This window comes from Seriola lalandi, unplaced genomic scaffold (assembly GCF_002814215.2).
Source record: "Seriola lalandi dorsalis isolate HSWRI2012SDOR001 ecotype SW California unplaced genomic scaffold, Sedor1 jcf7180002054979, whole genome shotgun sequence".
Lineage (NCBI taxonomy): Eukaryota > Metazoa > Chordata > Actinopteri > Carangiformes > Carangidae > Seriola > Seriola lalandi.
The window spans coordinates 597,884-615,527 of NW_019525529.1; the positions used below are offsets into that span (position 1 = coordinate 597,884).

The window sequence follows — 17,644 nt, forward strand, 5'->3', positions numbered from 1 at the left end:
CCTTCTACAGTACGCCATCAATTTGTGCTATGAACATTTTATTCCTGTTGTTTATGTCGGATTACAGCTCATAGGAGTGTGTTTCACTCTGATATACTGTACTATATGTACATGATGTAAGTAGTCTCTTTAGTTTAAAATCTGATCTTCTGCAACGCTGAAATAGTTAGCCTTGATTTGAAAGTGTGACATGAATTTGTGATGAGAACTGACTTGAATAAGTTATATCATATGGTTTCATTATAAGGATTTAATGCTTCTGACCTCCATCTCAGCATGTCCTTAGATGGATTACATGAAACACACTGAACATGAATACATATGTTAATATATCTACTTATTCACTGAACATGAATTAAAGGGGCGAGCGATAGATGTTCTGTAGATATTAGTCATCGTGGTAGACGGCATCGTGGGTTTGAATCTGTCTTGTGACCTTTGTGAATGTCAGCACCCGGCCGCCGCTCTACCCTGTCACTTACCACTTCAAAACGTCTAATAAAACTGAAATGGTTTAAAAATAATGATGATAAATATCTGTGAATGGCTGTCCTTCATGGCCCAACGACCTTAAGGGGCTTACAACGTCTCAACTTGCAAAGATTTCAAGCAGTGCTCCCTCCCCTCTCTCTGTCTCTCTTCTGCCCTTTAGCTGTCTGGTGCTGATGTGATTCACATATCCAGCATGAAACCGTGAGCTATTCTAATTTGACGTAAATGGATGAAAATTATTTCAACTGACTCCCCACCAACCTACAGGACTTTCATCTTGAGGATAAGTAGGATTTAGTGAGACCTCCGTCTCTCTTGGAATATCTGTCAACTGCTGTGCAGCAAGTAAAAACATAAAACATGAACTCATGGAGAAAATGATCTTAAATAAATACAGGACATACAGGCCACAGATTATTTGGTAATAAACACAGTTATAATCCATTACGTTTTCCCATATGGCCAATATTCTGTTTTTAAAAGCCATTCGCTGCATTTTCTCTCAATATAGTACATCATGCAAATTTCATCATTTGTAATATGGAAGACAACAGCTGGTGTCGGAGTAGAACAATGTGATGATGAATCTCCTCAGCCCACAGATATTTAGGACTTTTTTGGAAACAGGTCTAGAACTAAATTCTGGGACCTGTATTGTTGCAGTAAAACATAGTGACATTACTCCAAGTGACCACAGGGGTCACAAGGTCAACAAAGACTGAAGAATCATAACTTTAAACCTGCTGAATTTCTTTGTCCGCTCCTGACCAACAGCGCAAACTTGACATTTTAGCAACTTAAAGTTACAACTTAAATAAAGTTGTTATGGTGAACGTGTTGGCGTACAGGACAATGCAGTGGAATCACATTTCTTGCCACCTGATGAACGCCAGCGCATATTCATTCTTCTTTTAGCTCTGTCTTTTGTGTCCTTAAACTCCTCAGGGGAAATATCTGGCTCTTCAGCTTTCTCTTTAGCTTTGTTTGCCATTTGGTGCTGGGTAGGGAAGCAGCTGCCAACATCTGGAAGCTGCGTTGATGGAGTGGTGAGATTGAATCAAATGTTCTGGGCCACAAAACCAAAACAATGAGCCTAAAGATGCTAAAAATGCTCAGAATGAGGGGAACTGAGAGTCGTTTGATCACAACAACAAACCACTTTCAAATTAAATATAGTTATCTAATATACTGTTAATATAACATGTTTTATTAGTAGAGATTTAACTGTAAAAATAATTATCAGTCATTTGGTCTAATTCCTAGGATGAGCCCAAAACAATCAGGGTAAATATAATTTCACATTTTTTAGGTGCAAGCATTAAGTTTTATCTTGATGTCACTGAACTGAGTTATTATTCCATGATAAAATCACTTGGTTTATGCAAAATTATTCAGTAAAATAGTTTTGAAGACAAAATAAAAATAAATTACATTTCTCACTTGACTAATAAGATGTTAAGACTTAGTGCTCGACCTAATGAATGGCTGCGAGTGCTTTCTATCGTTGTCCGTCTCCATCTGCCTCTCCCTCCCTCTCTGCAGAATGGGAGTCTAATTGCATGATGGATAATTTAATGGTGGAGGTAAAGCCCCAGTTTTAAAGGAGCCTTGATCATCTGCACGCCAAATCTCTTCTGAGAGTGCAGCAGGCATTTCTAGAAGTATTTGGACGTATGCATGTGGATGGCTTTTCTTGTGCATGTGTGTGTGTGTGTGTGTGTGTGTGTGTGTGTGTGTGTGTGTGTGTGCGCACAGGGGACTGGGGAAGCTGTGCTCTGGCGTGTCTCCAGCTTTACAGATTGATAGCACATTAAAGTGAAGGACGCGTCACGCACCTGTGCTTGTGTACCACAGAGGAACAACACACAGGTAGACAGGGTGCTGCAATCAGCAAGGTGCCCTGCACACACACACAAATACACTTGGGAATTTACAATGTATCTGACTTGTATGTTGTATATTTTTTCAAAGGGACCAACCACATGCCAAATCCTGACACAAAGAAAACATGTATGAGCTGTAGGTCTCGAGTCAACATCTACACGTGTGTGTTTGAAGGCTCACACTGTGCCTGGAGGGGTTGATACTGTATAGATCACAGCTCTCTGTGCACCACGTCCCCTTTTATCATCCCTCTGTGTGTGTATGTGTGTGTGTATGTGTGTGTGTGTGTGTGTGTGCAGCCAGTGTGAAAAAGTGAGCGGCTGCAAATGTAAGCCGCATGCCAGTCGGTGTGATTTGCCACATTTCTTTTCAAAACGAGAGAAATTGTTGGCGTCTGCATTTGTTTACACAGATTGTGTGCATGTACATTACGTGAATGCCTGCTCTGTCTCTATACAGTACAACATAATGGACTGTTTCTATATGGTGGGAACTCTCGCCTTTCGCTGTCTGTCTACAGATGCACGCGAGTTACATTATTCAGTGTTATTCATGTTCTGACTGGGTGACAGCACTTAAAGCGCAGTAAATGCACCATGCATGTTTAAGGGCTGTGGATGAGCACAAGTGGAGGACAGAGAGACGGAAGAAATGGCAGAGAGGTGATGACAAAGACAAGAAAAAATTAGATGGCACACCATGATTAGGGCTGAATACTGGTTTTAGCTGCTACACTATAATCATTTTGACATAAACAAATGTTTAGTATTGATTGAGACTCAGTATTGTGCTTCCACATTAAAACAAATGGTAAAAAATGAACCATCAGAGGCCAAAACGTCTTCACTTTTAGTCCTAAGTATGGCTCAAAATGCTTAATCCTACATTTCCCATAATACAACTCTATAACCATCTTTTGATGGACCCTCTCTGCCTTAGAACTCTATACCCAGTTTGATATATAGGGTTTCTCTTGTAAATTCGTGATCTCTGACCCTGATGACATTGTCAAGGTTATTTCCTGACTTTAGCTCTTTCCAGAACCACAGGACATTAAACCTCGTTTTTTACAGGCTAAATAAAACTCCCCATGACAAGTAACCTTAACTTCACGTCTAAATCTAAGAGACATTCTGAACGATAGCGGATCAGACTATTCTGTTTGTGTGCTATTGTTCCACAGTAAACTTTTAATGCGAGAGCTGTGAAATCTAATGCCATGTAAAAAAATTCAGAATATTACATGAAATGTCATTTTATGATTAATTATTTGCTTTCTTTTAAAATCAAACTTCTTGGCCATTTGATCGCAATAGCACATGATTGATACTCAAATAATTTTTTTCTGTCAGTGACAGAGATTTCAAACAGTTTCTATATTCTAAATATGATGATATGCATTTTAATTTAAAGGGAAAGTTTACACCAATGATAAAAATTGCATGTTCCCATGTATCTAGCCATGCATATATTTGTAAAACCAGGGCTGAGGAAACCCTATCACAATATATTGGGTAAGAATGGAATTTCATTTGTGGTGCTCACAGCATCGGAACCATTGGCTTTTTACACAGAAACTGTGCAATCAACGGCCCCAATAATAAACCTATGGAGCATATGTGAAAACATTTCCTTGTAATTTTTCTTAAAGAGCCTTTAAAAGAATCTTTTATTTCCCTAACGGTCATAATATTTGTAATTTTTGAAGGCAAAATTACAATTAGCTTAAAAACTTCTTTGTCTGATAAATACATGAGGTGTATTTCAGTGAGGCCACTAAACAAGCCTGGTCGGTTTATGCTCATTAAAACTAACCAACCATCCAGTTTTACCGCTGCCAGCAGCTAATGATCTTCAATTATTCTACATACTGAAGGCTAAAGAATTTGCATATTACTGAGGCTTGAAAATTCGGGGAGTTTCTGACTTTCAGACAAATAACTGTGATATTTTGTCTTTCTCTATCACTCCTCTTCATAAGTGAAGTAATATTCATTTAATCACATTTTAAAGTTCATGTAATAAATATTTCTGCGGGGCACAGAAAGACACATTTGATCTTTCCAGGAACAGATGAATGTGAGGGCCGAGGCACTGCCGCAGTGTGCTGAGCTGTTGGTCCTGAACACCTGTCAGTAAATTCTACACCACCCTTGGGTGCCACAGTCTATGTGATCAAAGTAAATTAACACCTAATCAGATACCGACGCAAGCAGGAAAGCATGCGCACACAGACTTCTCCCATACGGCCGCTTTATTCTCGTGCATCACTCGACAGCAGGATTGAAGTGTTTAGGGTGATGTGTGTGAGTGTGTTTGTGTTGTTGTGTATGTCTATGTCTTGTTCGGGGTATAGCCGGAGGCTTTCATGCTGTCTGTGTTTTCCCCTTGTTATGCGTCTGTTTACGTGTGTGTGTGCTGGCATCTCCATGTGACACACGTCCACACAAACCATGCGACAAATTGATTGCATATAAAATGCTAATGCAGGCTTTACTGTCCTCAGCATGTTAATATTGTGATTTTAACAATAGGTATTGATTAAAGGGACAGTGCACTCTTTCTGTGGGGATTTGTGACATTGAGGAAGGCAAGGTTTGGTTGGTGGGTGGGCGGGGGAGGGGGGGGGGTGCAAGATGCTGACTCGACGCTCGCCGGTCGTTTGTTACTTGGGCTCTGAAGACAGTGAATCCCAGCAGAGTGGAAATCGTCTGATGCAAAATAAGATGTTGAGTGCTGGTGTAGATAAATGTATACATATATAAGCATATTTGCATGCATGCTTCACTGTAAGTGTGTGTGTTTTTGTGTGTGTGTGACTGAGCGTGTGTGTGTGTGTGTGTGTGTGTGTGTGTGTGTGTGTGTGTGTCGTAATCTCAGCTGGAGGTCATTTGAAGAGCAAAGTTTCTAGATCTGAAACCCTTTGGCCTCACTGCCCTGCTCTTATTACACTTGGGTGTTCTCAGAGCCGTGCTGTGCCGTGCCGTGCCAAGAATGTGCCACACTGGGTCCAAGCAGCTCACCTCATTCCTAGCAGGGCACTGCAGCCTTCATAAACCCAACCCGTCCTCACCAACTCACACTCACACATACTTCAGAGGCTTCTTCACAAGCAAACTTTTAGCTCACACTGAAGTACAACAGAAAACACACACACACAGTCACACACATACACACACAGAGGCCACGTCCACCAGAAATATTCTATTTTGTCTGATAATGATGATTGATGCCCATCCAAAAAAGCTCCGCGGCAAAACAAATGGTGGTCGGCTCCATAAATCAATTGGTTGGGAGGGGCGGCACTGAAAGCCCACATTGATCATCACGCAGGCCAAATGTTAGCATCTCCAAATCATTTATTCCGGGCACCATTTCATACACAACATCTGCCGCACTGGCAGAGACAGAGGGCAGAACCTGTTACAAAACAACAGAGGCCATCGGCGGCCAGTAATGCACGCAGTGTACGGCACGTGGCCATATTTCTTCTAGGTGATAGATGGGTCCAATCTATCCCTGAAGGTTTGCTTATCTGTTACCACTTGAGAATAGTGAGGTACTTCTTGTGGCAAAGGTTATTTCCATTGGGATATCAGCCCACGCTGTTTCCATTTTGTTAAAAATAAAAAAAAAAAAGGAGGGAGAAACCCTTTCAGTGGTGTTGTGTGATCAAATGATATCTGTGGACGCTACAGAACAGCTGACACACTAAAGGGCCAGTACAGGATCAGAGTCAGAGGCGGTCGAGCGTACTGTAAAAATCCTTTCATGAGCATCCTTTTGGAAACAACCATGTAATGAAGCAATTTCAAATGCCCACTGGCTTGCAGCAGGTTAATTTACTGTGTTTTACTGTACAGCTGTTCATGTCTGCATCTTCACTGCACTGTTTCAAAGGCGGCAGCGTCTTTTAACTCTGAACTCGAGGCTCATTCTGCTTTATTTTCACTGCTTTCATCTACAGGCTCATGGTACAGTCACTACATCATCCCTCAGCCAGGCATTCCCTATATTGTTAGTTTCAGAATATGTTACGCTGTCGTCAGTTGGCATGTAAGTGGTTCCTATTTAGGACGTGATCACATGATAAACAAATCACACTGATGGGGCATTCTGAGCCTTAGGTCTGTCAAAAAATAATTGGATAGTGCAAAATGCTAATTTTAATGGATTTAATAGAATTTTTTTTTCACTCAGTTTTTTTCCTTGTACTCATTTGTATTAAAGATGAATGTGGTTTTAGATTTTTCATGTTTTAGTGATGAAAATAGAAACAGTAATGTGTGACTTTTTTGCCTGGAAGTTACAAAAATCTGCCACATGGAAAGTACTGCTGTATTACACTTTGCAGACACTGCAGTGTTATTAATCACTCAAGTTTTGATTGGTCTACTATGCTCACACCGTAATGTCTCAATATGGGTGATTCTCCTGAATGAAAACAGGGAACTACCGATTCAGTTTCTGTCCACGGACAACAAAAAGTCATCGAAAATGTCAACAAGGAGAAAGTAAGGATTACTCTGAGCAAATCCACTATGGGGGCAAGGAAGAAAAAGAAAAATGTGGACATGCAGATGGATAAAAAAAAGCAAGTCAAAAGTAGCAACAATATGTAAAACACAACCGCAGCAATATTACAACAAGCTCACTATAGTTTATAACAGATCTTTCAACAGGAGCCATGTGAAAAAATGGCAGAGGAAGCTCTGGAGACACTGCGGAGGGCTGAGAAGGGTATTTACACCTCCTCTGCATATGTTTTGGTTACAAAAATCTCCTCATCTATAATTTGATTTACAATTTATATGCTTCTAAAAAAAGATGCTAGAACAGCACAATTAAAAGACAAGGCAGCAAAGTTGCATTTAATCTTACGTTCAATTAAGGAGAAGGTAACAACATTTCAGATTCCACTGTTTCCTCAACCGAACCTACGTCTTCCATCTCATCTATACACTAAAAGGGAAGAACAAAAACCAAAATTCAAAACAGAGATTATAGTACCATACATTAGACGGGCATCATGCTAGCTCCTGATCCTTTAACAATAGAACGGCGGTTACGCAACATGGCAGCACAATACCTACAGTATCTCTGCCATTGTAGCATCCAGTGACTAAGTGACTGGCCCAAAGACAAGATGATTAGACACAGGGGGAAAATACAGCGAGTGAAGAGAGACAGGCAGACAAAGAGGGGGAGAGGGAGAGAGCGAGAGAGAGGGAGAGAGAGAGACAGTTATAAGAAAGCCAGATGTCCTTGAGAAGATAAGTGTGGCAAGGGGACAGGGTGATCAAAGCTGTGGGAGAAAGGGAGGTGAGATAGAGATGAGGAGAAAGCCAGTCACTGGATGGACTGAGACGCAGGAGTAGAAAAGGGAGAAAGCTGATAAAAAGAGAGAGAGAGAGAGACAGAGAGAGAGAGAGAGAGACAGACAGAGAGAGAGACAGAGGGAGAGAAATATAGTCCTCCCTGGTGTGGCCTGTCCGGTCTATGAGGCAGTAAATCGCCCCAGTTCAATGTGTGCTCTCCAAATGCTGCCGCACATTATTGATAAATCAGTGTGTGTTAATGAGAGGAGCTGATGTGGCCTGATGAATCACAGCACAACAATGAGCCTCGCACACGCACACACTCTCACTTACACACACAACCTCAGAGTCTGGCCGAGGTGCGTCACACTGTCATTTGTCGCTTGTCTCCGACACAAACGCGCACATATTTTCTCCCTCTACCGTGCACACGCACGCACGTACACACACACACACCAATTTGCGGTAGCTGGATGAACACTTGGCCCCCATGCTGCAGTAACAACTCCAAGTGTTATTCTATCCTGTTAACAGAAGAGAGGAGGGCTTCCACAGCAGCTCCAGCAGGCAGTCAGAGGACAACACAAGCTATTTCAGTTTTGCTTTGATATCCAATAGGCGGCTTAACATCCTCATTAGATCATATCAGCCCCATATACACACACACACACACACACACACACACACACACACACACACACACACACACACACACACACACACACAAAAACACACAAGGCCGGAGCAAAATTATCTCTCTCCCACACTCCCTACCTAGATTATCATGAAATCCCATCATTTGTTTGTGTGTTTGGTGTGTGAATGTGCGTGGGTGTGTTTTTCTGTTTGTATTTGTGTAAGTGTGCGTGTTCGTGATGACACACAGACGTGTTTGTGTATATCTGCACTTGAACGTGTGTGTCTGCAAAAGGCTGGTGTGCTTGCGAGTGTGGGTGTGCGTTTGTGCAGGTCGAGCTGACCTTGTTATAAGCTGAGTGGGCTGTAGTGCTGGGGCATCATTAGTATGGGTTAGGTGAGGGTTAGAGGGTGTGTGTGTGTGTGTGTGTGTGTGTGTGTGTGTGTGTTTGTGTGTGTGTATATAAAGGTGGGGGGGGTGACAGAGTGGGGAGAGATGGGGGATGACAGTGTAAGAGAGGACATAAGAGGGGAACGTATGTGGGTCAGGCCGGGACACACAAACACACGTTGCCCCCTCCCCATCACTTGGAAGCAGGTACACAGCAAATGTTTGAGGACACACACACACACTCACACTCTCTCTCTCACACACACACACAAACTGGTTCTTTAATACTACTCCCCCCTCTGCCACAATAGCCTCAAATGGCCTTCAACAGTACAAAGGGAACCTGAACTATCCGGTTACAATGCACTCACACACCCGCAGACTGTGTTGTTGCATGATAACATCTACACACACACACACACACACACACACACACACACACACATACACGGACACACTGTGTATTTGAGGTGCCATTAGTTTATCTGTGGAAAGTGTCACAACATACTGGTCTGCAAATAGAGTGACCGGGTTTTTAAAATCTGAGTCACAGGACTCTGTGTGAGCTCACATGGGTTTAGGTCAAGGTTTTGATTCTTGTTAACGAAGCTTAACGTGATTTTCCTGTTTTCCAAGAGGAGAATTTCTACCTTTACTGAAAAGACTGACTCATCAGATTATCTATGTTATAATAGCTAATTCAGACATTTTACAATAGCAATGGTTTCATCAAGATATTGTTGAGTTTCAAGCATCCTAAAATGAAAGCAAATTAAAAATAAGAGTGCCTTTTTCCCATCCACTAACCCAGTGGGTCCAATTCAATCAGGTGTTTCATCGTTTGCCTTTTTGTAGAACTTCAACCAGGTTACGCAGACTTCTGGCCTCTGCACTGTTTTTGTTTTTTATTCCAAAAAAACTGGTAAAGCTGGAAGGAAACATCCTCAGTCTTTTAAGTTATTTCAAATTGGGCTTGCAGAAGCCAATGCAAACAGATAATAGTTGAATGCATTCAGTAGCAGCATTCAGTAGAGACAAGTAGAATCTACTACTGATATTTAAGAATTAAAAAGAGTAAAGTTGGTACATGATGTTGACAGTTTAGGGTACTCTCAATAGAGGCATGTGACGTGATCAGCCTCAATGACGCAGCTACTTGCTCCTGATTATGATTTTAATGTAAAATGGAAAAACAATAAAACCACAAAGAGACGTTATATTACAACTGGTACTTGTTTGATGTTACGCCACTGACCTAGAAAGCTGCCAGTTTTCTATCGGTTTTCTGGTGAAACTTTCCATGAGTGTGACCATATTGTTTGGTGCTGGTGAGTGTTTCTCTGCCCCCTGACTTACTGACTTGGCCGTACCTGCACATGTTGTCTTGGATGTCATTTGACATTTAGGGGAGATGCAAACATTATAATGATCAATAAGGGCTGCATCTATAATACTGACAAATGTGTTGTTCATCTTGTATTAGGAATTGTAAGGCTGTAACCAGTTCTGATGCTTTAAAAGACCCCTTCTATCTATATCATGTCTGATAATAGTATTTCCAACTTGCAACTGTAGTGACCAATGACAGTTTCCATATCGTTTCACCATAGCGTGCTTGTACCCCTCGTGCTACAGTGAAACGAGGGGCATCAGAGGGGAAGCCAGGTGTAGCTTACTGTTGGTATTTTGCAAGCTAAGTTAGCTAAATTAGCTAAGGTAGCTAGGTCAGAGCTTGCAATCGGGACTGTCACTACATGACCTGAGACACTACACAGTGTGAGTCTCACATTGGAGATCTACTTAATGTTTAGAATGTATTTCACAAGTCAGCAAATCGTTGCGTGTTGTAGTGTATAAAGCAAAGTACAGTAGGTTTCATGTGAATAAGCAGATGCTGGAGTATAGCCAATGAAACAATCTCACCACATTTCAAGAATTTGTAACTGCACTGAATTACAGTATATGAAATCATGGGCCACTTTCCCACAGTCTGGAGTTTATGGATTTTTCATAGGGAAAATACTGCTCTCACATCTCCCACCCTGTCAGTACAGCTGTTATTTGGCACCGTCCGATGATGACTGGGGTTTTACTATGTGTTACCATGTGTTAGTGTTAGCCGCAGTCAGCTACTGTCGTAAAATGGTGCATTTGCGACTCAAATCATGTAGTGACAGGGATCACGGTTAACCTAACATTAGTAACACATTATTAGCTGTTTCATGATGTAGTCAAGCCAAAAGCTCATGGTATCTATTACTCTTACGCTGCTTCTAACATTGTAGAAAGCAATACATTTTATACATTACCATTGTGATACATCGACTTGTAGGCGACCCTGTACAGGTCGGTTTCCAGTTCCAACATGGATGCCTGGATTACTCTTATATTACCACTTGCTGTTGTGTAGTAGCTAGTAAAACAGAAAACATGTAGAAGTTAGTGTGCTTGATAAGCAGCGTCAGAGCTGTAGGGAAGCAGCTGAGAGGTGGCTAATTTACATGTTCAAAGATCATGAAGATCAAGATCACGATCAGGAGGAAAAACCTTCTAAATATGTGATTTTGAGGAACAAAGGTGAGTTTTTAGGAGTTTAATCAATGTCATGTGAGGTCTATAGTGAATGCTTGGTGGAACTTTAATTTGAAAGTCTCGGGTAGTTCCTGAAATTTTATCATCCCTGTTTATATTTTCAAGAGGAATCAAAAGTCAACAGAAGTCAACAAATAGGTAACCAGAGCCAAAAGGAAGCCAATGGAAGACAATGGATGCCATTAGAAAACAATGGGAACCAACCAAAATACAAGTCAACGCAAGAGCCTGTTAGCCACGGGATGCAGAATAAGCCAATAGAAGCCAAATGATGCCAGTAGAAACAATGGAGGCCAGCTGGAGGCAAAGTGAAGGCAAGCTATAAGCAGGCCACTCTGAAGTCCTGCCAGGAGGAGGAAGAGGAGGAGGAAGAAGAGGAGGAGGAGGTGGAGGCTCAGGAATATTCTAGTAGTTTATTCCTGGCCAGGGGTCAACTGTGGCCTCGGGCTGCAGCTCAGAGAGGGAGGAAGAAACTCACACATGATGAGTATACACAATCACATATACCAGCTCCAGCATACACACACACACACACTCATGGCCAGGGGTCAGCTGTGTCCTCCATATGCTGAACACACACTTACGCAAATGCACCAACTCCTTGAGAGAATGATGAAGACGCGCACTGCCACACACAGGACTTAACACAGACCCCTGTAATGGTCACCGCCTGAAGTGGTGAAGGTGGCAATGTGTCTCTAACCAAAGCCTCCACGTCATGTCCCCATGATTACCACAATAAATCCATAAGAGTGTGAGAAGCACTGAAGCCATTAGGATGAAAATGGCTTCAAACAATGGGCATGTGGCACGTGTGGCCTTTTCCCAAAGAGCTGGCACTGCCACGACCTGTCCAACATATTTTACAACCATAATTACAATATAGAGAGCAGCCGCCTCTATGGCAGATGCTGCTTCCCACGTTAGAGGTTCCCCACGTAATTATCATGATGAACTTGGCACACCGAGGCAATAAATATCACAGAACACACACACACACACACACAAACATATTGCACAGGGTTGAAAGGACACAGACAGACTGTACTGTATGTGGAAGTACAGAAAGGCAGATATGGGAAAAGGAGCACAGTGGTGAGGTAAGGACAAGCTCAGTCAGGGGACATACAAATTAGTATAATGTGTCCCATGACACCTTAAAAATAAGTAGACAATATGACTTCCAAAACTAAAAACAAAAGACTAAAAAAGCAAAAACCAAAAAAACTAGACAAAACAGAAAAAAAATTGCAATGTGATATTAAAAAAAATTCTCAAATTAAACAAAGCCTAATTAACTTTAAGAAAAAATGATTCCTGAAAAAAGCCTCCACCCCCCAAAAAAAACCTATTATATGTTATTATTCAAATCATTTCCAACAAACCTTGGTACCAAAGTACATTTTGTTCATGGACCTTTAGTCAACTCAGTGTGTGTGTTTATGTGTGTGTTTGTTCGTACTGCTCAGTCTCCTGCCTATCCATATCTAAATATAGATAAGTATTTCCAAATGGAGCCAAATGGTTTCATTAAGTCCACAGAAGCTCTTAAGAACCATATTATTGTACAAAATCAACAGGACAAAAGATTCAATATTCAATTTATCTTTGGCTCATAATGTCAAAAACCATCACCATATGCAGCACAGACACACACAGCCACGCAAATCAAGTGTCATTGTCTCATTTAGCTTCAATGAATAATTTTGCAATTACATTTAACATGCAAACACACAAGATGAATTAGGCCGCACTGTGTTCCACTTGCCTTGAGGGAAGCACAGGGAGAGTAATGGCTCCCAGAATCACAAATGAGGCGCCTCTTGACATTTTTATATCACGGTAAATCACCGTATGTATGAGGCAAGTTCGTTGTGTGCTTACAGATTACCGGCTTGTGTGTGTAGATGTGTTGACATGCACCTCGACAAAGTCATCACCTCAGTCACAGCATGGGATAGGGTCCTGCCTCTGGTCCGTGGTACAGATCTGTGCGTATTAAGCTGGAATTTACTCTGTCTATTTCCTGTACCACCATAAATACAGGACATGTTGTGTGCAGCTACCAGGAAGATGGACTGGGATGTTTCCCAGATTCAGATTAAGTCCTGAACGAGAAATTACAAGCTGTGGATGTTCTGTATTGAGGCTTTACAGTTGAGGATTAATCTGTAGTCTGGCAAGTCAACCATCAAAATCCAGTTATCCAGTGCAGGCAGAAAACGGAGCAAAGAAGAAGAGAAGATGAGGAGGGTGCAGGAAGGAAGGGAGAAACTGGAAAGCGTGAGATTTTAACAGGAAGGCCTGTGGGAACTCACCTGGTCTTTTCTCCATTTTTCTCCCTCGACTGCCACATAGTCGAACCTTGGATATTAATATGAGGATTTGCTTCTGGCAGAGCGACTTGTTGCTCTTGGGGCAGGGTTTGCGCTTGCTGGCGATCTGCCGGTTTGCCTGGGGGTCCTTGACCTCCCTGCGCTGGCGAATAAGGGAGCTGGCGAGAGCGGCCATCTTCCCAGCGCTGACCCTGCCGCCGCCTCACCAGTCGCTGGCGGCTCGGTGGCGCCCAGGTGTCGGGGGGTACCGTGGGCCACCCCCCTGCCCGCTCACCCAGGGCGACGGGACACCGCTGAGGGAGGGGTGCAAAGCTGAGGAGGGGGCTTCTGAGGATGGACCGAAGCGGCGGGGAGAAGGGCAGAAAAAGAGAGAGGAGGGGAGGAAGATGAGGAGGTGGAGGAAAGAAGGGTGGATCCCTCAAAGGCCCACCCAAAACAGGCAACTTGCGTCGTTGACAGTTCGACTGATGAGCGTTTGCCTTTAAATGTCCTTCTGGTTGTTTGTTTTCTGCTTGGGAGTCAGGTTCAGGTGAAGCTTTGATACGTCACTGTTCCTCTGTTGGGACAAGTCATGGTCTTATCCACCCAAAAACGAATGCGCTGTAGTCAGTGTGCCCCGATGCCTCTGTCCCAGTCCGACTGTACCCTCACCCTCGTCCTGGAGGTCCTGGGAAGTTTGACTCAATCCTGTCCGAAAGGGTTCAGCAACGGAACCATTCTTCGCATTGTGAAACCCGACCCAAACAAAAATCACATTTAGTCCTCTTAACCCGCTCAGTCCTGCAGATCAGAAACCCGATCCGACTCAGTGGGATGAAAAACGTCCAAATACCAACTCTCCAAAATAACAGGAGTGACTCTGTCGGGACACACTGCAGCTGCTTTTCTTCTTGTCCCTCACCTGTGAAATTTCTCCATCCAAAACAATGTCAGAGCATGAGAAGTAGAAGAAGAAGTGGGGACCGTCCGACCTGAGGTATCAGCTCCGCAAGCTGGGACAAGGGATGGAGGGATGCGGACAGACACTGCTGGACGGAGTGCAGCTTGTTCCCTTGCTGTCGTTCAAGCTCTCCTGGCATCACCCTTGTGTTCACCCACACCCTGAGAGAAAGAGGGAAACAGACAGAGGCTTGATAAATCCAGCATTTCCCAGAGACAGAGGTGACATTCATGAACGAGAGAGCGCGGGGATAGAGAGACAGGGACACTGAAAAGAAAGAGAGAGGGAGGGAGGGAGTGCTGTGAGTCTATCTATCCCCCCCGTCGGATCGGGCTCTCCAACTCTGTCGGCAGCGCGCAAAGCCACAGCAGAGCGCAGCGCTGTGTCCTTCAGCCACGCATGCCACCTCGCAGTTGGGAGAACGAGGGATGAATGAATGGAGGGAGACAGAGAGGGAGGGAGGGAGAGGAGATGAGGTGAAGGGGGAGTGGGGAGGAGAGAGGGGTGTGCTGGCAGGTAGCCATGCCTTACGGTAGATGCTGTGCTGCTCATGTGAGAGTCTCCACCGGCGGGTGACAGTAGTCCGATCCGGTTCTGTTGAGTCCATTGTGTGTCCATATGTGTGTGTGTGTGTGTGTGTGTGTGTGTGTGTGTGAAAGAAGTGTGTGTCTCCTGAACAAGGCACCTCTCAGCCTCTGTGCACACGTGTGAGGGAGAGTGTACATATGTGTGTGAGGAGGCAGCACAGTGTGAAGGTGTATGGGTGTGAGGGTGTGTGACAGAGGCAGCGTGTATGTGTGTGAATGCGAGTGTGTGTGTGTGTGTGAGACTCTCTTGCTTCTGCCTGTTCACAGTGCATTACCGAGCGAGCGCTGGCAGCGTGCTCCACACGCTCTCTCTCTCTCTCTCATACAGAGACACACACTCTCTCACTCTCTCTCCAAGTCTATTTCCCTAAACCCTCCCCTTTGCTCTTCTTTCTCCCTCCCCTTTCTCCTCCCCTTCTGTCACTCAAATCCCTCCTTCGACGTCTGTGATTCAAAGTCTCCTCCTCCCCAGTCTCCCCTATTTTCTCCATCACCTCTCTGCCAACAGGGCCAGGCTGAGCTGGGCCGGGTCGGGGCTGGGGTGCTCCCCCTCCGCCCTCCCACTCCCCACCATCTCTGATGTGATGTTGTCTTAAAGAGACAAACTAAGCAAGGTTGTCAGCGTTGTTTTCTCAGCTATGACAAGGACGTATAGATGCCATGACACAGTCTGAGTCAGTCGGGACCTTGCGTCACTGCCATCACATCGCCCATACATCTGTTAACACATCAGTCAGTCACACAAACACACTCGATCACATACACTGCACATACAGTAAACAATCAAGTCCGACGGGGCAAGAAACTAGCTGTGAGATCAGATTATCTGAACTACTTTATTTGGATATAAAACCAAGTGTTTGCGCCCAAAATTCGGATAATAATCCCTAACTGTGCTGTGTCCTCTCCTTCATACGCAACATACAAACATGTACACACTGCGCCTGAGCTTCAGCAGAGGAAGGTGCACCTCTTAACATCAGTTTGCAGGCTAGATAGACAATTAGCTGCTCAGCTGCAGCACATTAAACAGCACGTAAACTTGAAATGTCACTGCAGTCCGTTAGATGCCGGTGCTGTTCTTATTCTTTAATACCACCGACAGACGCAGACATGTCCCTCCAGCCCTTGAGACACAAATGGAGCATTTATGGGGTTTTTTTTCGTTACTTCCTTTTAATTATCAAAAAAAATTAACAGTACATTTAAAAACTTGTCTGTTTACTTGTCTGTACTTGTCTGGAATTCCTTTTAGAGATGTATCCACTTTGCCAGATGTCAACATTCAACTTGTTTTTTTCAGGCACGCTAGGAGCATGGCTCTAGGGATAGTCAGTCTGCTGAAATAACTCAATATTTAATGGATTGCCATTAAAACTTGTACACACATTCACAGACCTCAGAGAATGAACCCTACTGACTTTTCGATTGGCACCACCGGCAGGTCAAAGTTACCAAACTGCCAGTGAAATATTCCAGCACCTACTGGAGGAACTGGCACAAAATGTCATCCCTTAGCTTTTCAAAACAAATGATATCACCATGAGCCTCATCTGTACTTTGTGTTTAGTGCTATTTATCAAATAGTTGCATGCTAACAGCTTAAACTAAGATGGTAACATGGTAAACATCTCCCTAACATCAGCATGTTAGCATTGTCATTGTGTGCACACTGACAATAGCATTTAGCTCACAGCAGCGTGGTGCCTAGGCATAGTCTCACAGTTTAACTACCATGGCAACATAAGATCCAGGTTGTTGTAATAAAACACAATTATCCTTTAAGCACAGGTATGGGCAGCGATGAGGTCACACGTATGACACATGATGCAACTGAGCAAACTGCATCTGCTGATGAAGACAATGCGATGTAGCTGACAGCTCTGGAAGTTTAGCATGTGATGAAAGGAGGAGTAAACTGTGAATCCTTGGAGACCGAGTCATAGTCAATGTCAGGAACATTTATCAGTAAGTAAGAGGTGAGGTCAGTGTAAGATAGGTTTTGGTACCAAATGTGTCTCTTTAGACAGCAAATAAAAACTATTAATAATGCCCACACTTACTTTAGCCAGTGGATGTTAACTTAGATGTTAACATACTGTAATTGTGCTGCCTTTTCAGCCAAGACTATCTCCCTCTATCACAGAAAATACTATTCAACCTAAAGATACCATCCTGGTTAAATTAAGGCCAAAATAAAACAAGTACAAATAAATAAAACTCCACAGGGCTTGAGCCAGCTATAGCAAGAGGAAATACCAACATCAAATTTATCCCGCAATTTAATCTTCTGAGTGTGCTGGTACTGCCTCTGACTTCAGTTGACATCTCTGTACCTTCTCTATTGGCCTCCATTCAAACTCTGGTCCGTGAGGGTGAATTCATCATTGCCCGGGCTGAATAACCCTGGCGATAACCTGGCAACACGGCAAGATTTTCATCACTCTGTAGCCAAAGATGTGGGGATA

General features: G+C 43.4%; 1 protein-coding gene across 1 annotated transcript in view; it reads right to left on the reverse strand.

Moving 5' to 3' along the window:
- The window catches only part of fgf11a (fibroblast growth factor 11a), an 85,751-nt gene extending 70,752 nt beyond the window's left edge, over positions 1 to 14,999 (reverse strand). The window contains exon 1 of the mRNA XM_023396578.2: positions 13,632 to 14,999. Coding sequence (XP_023252346.1) covers positions 13,632 to 13,824 — 193 coding nt within the window. The 5' untranslated portion in view covers positions 13,825 to 14,999. The remainder of the gene's footprint in view (positions 1 to 13,631) is intronic.
- Between the last annotated feature and the right edge of the window lie 2,645 nt (positions 15,000 to 17,644).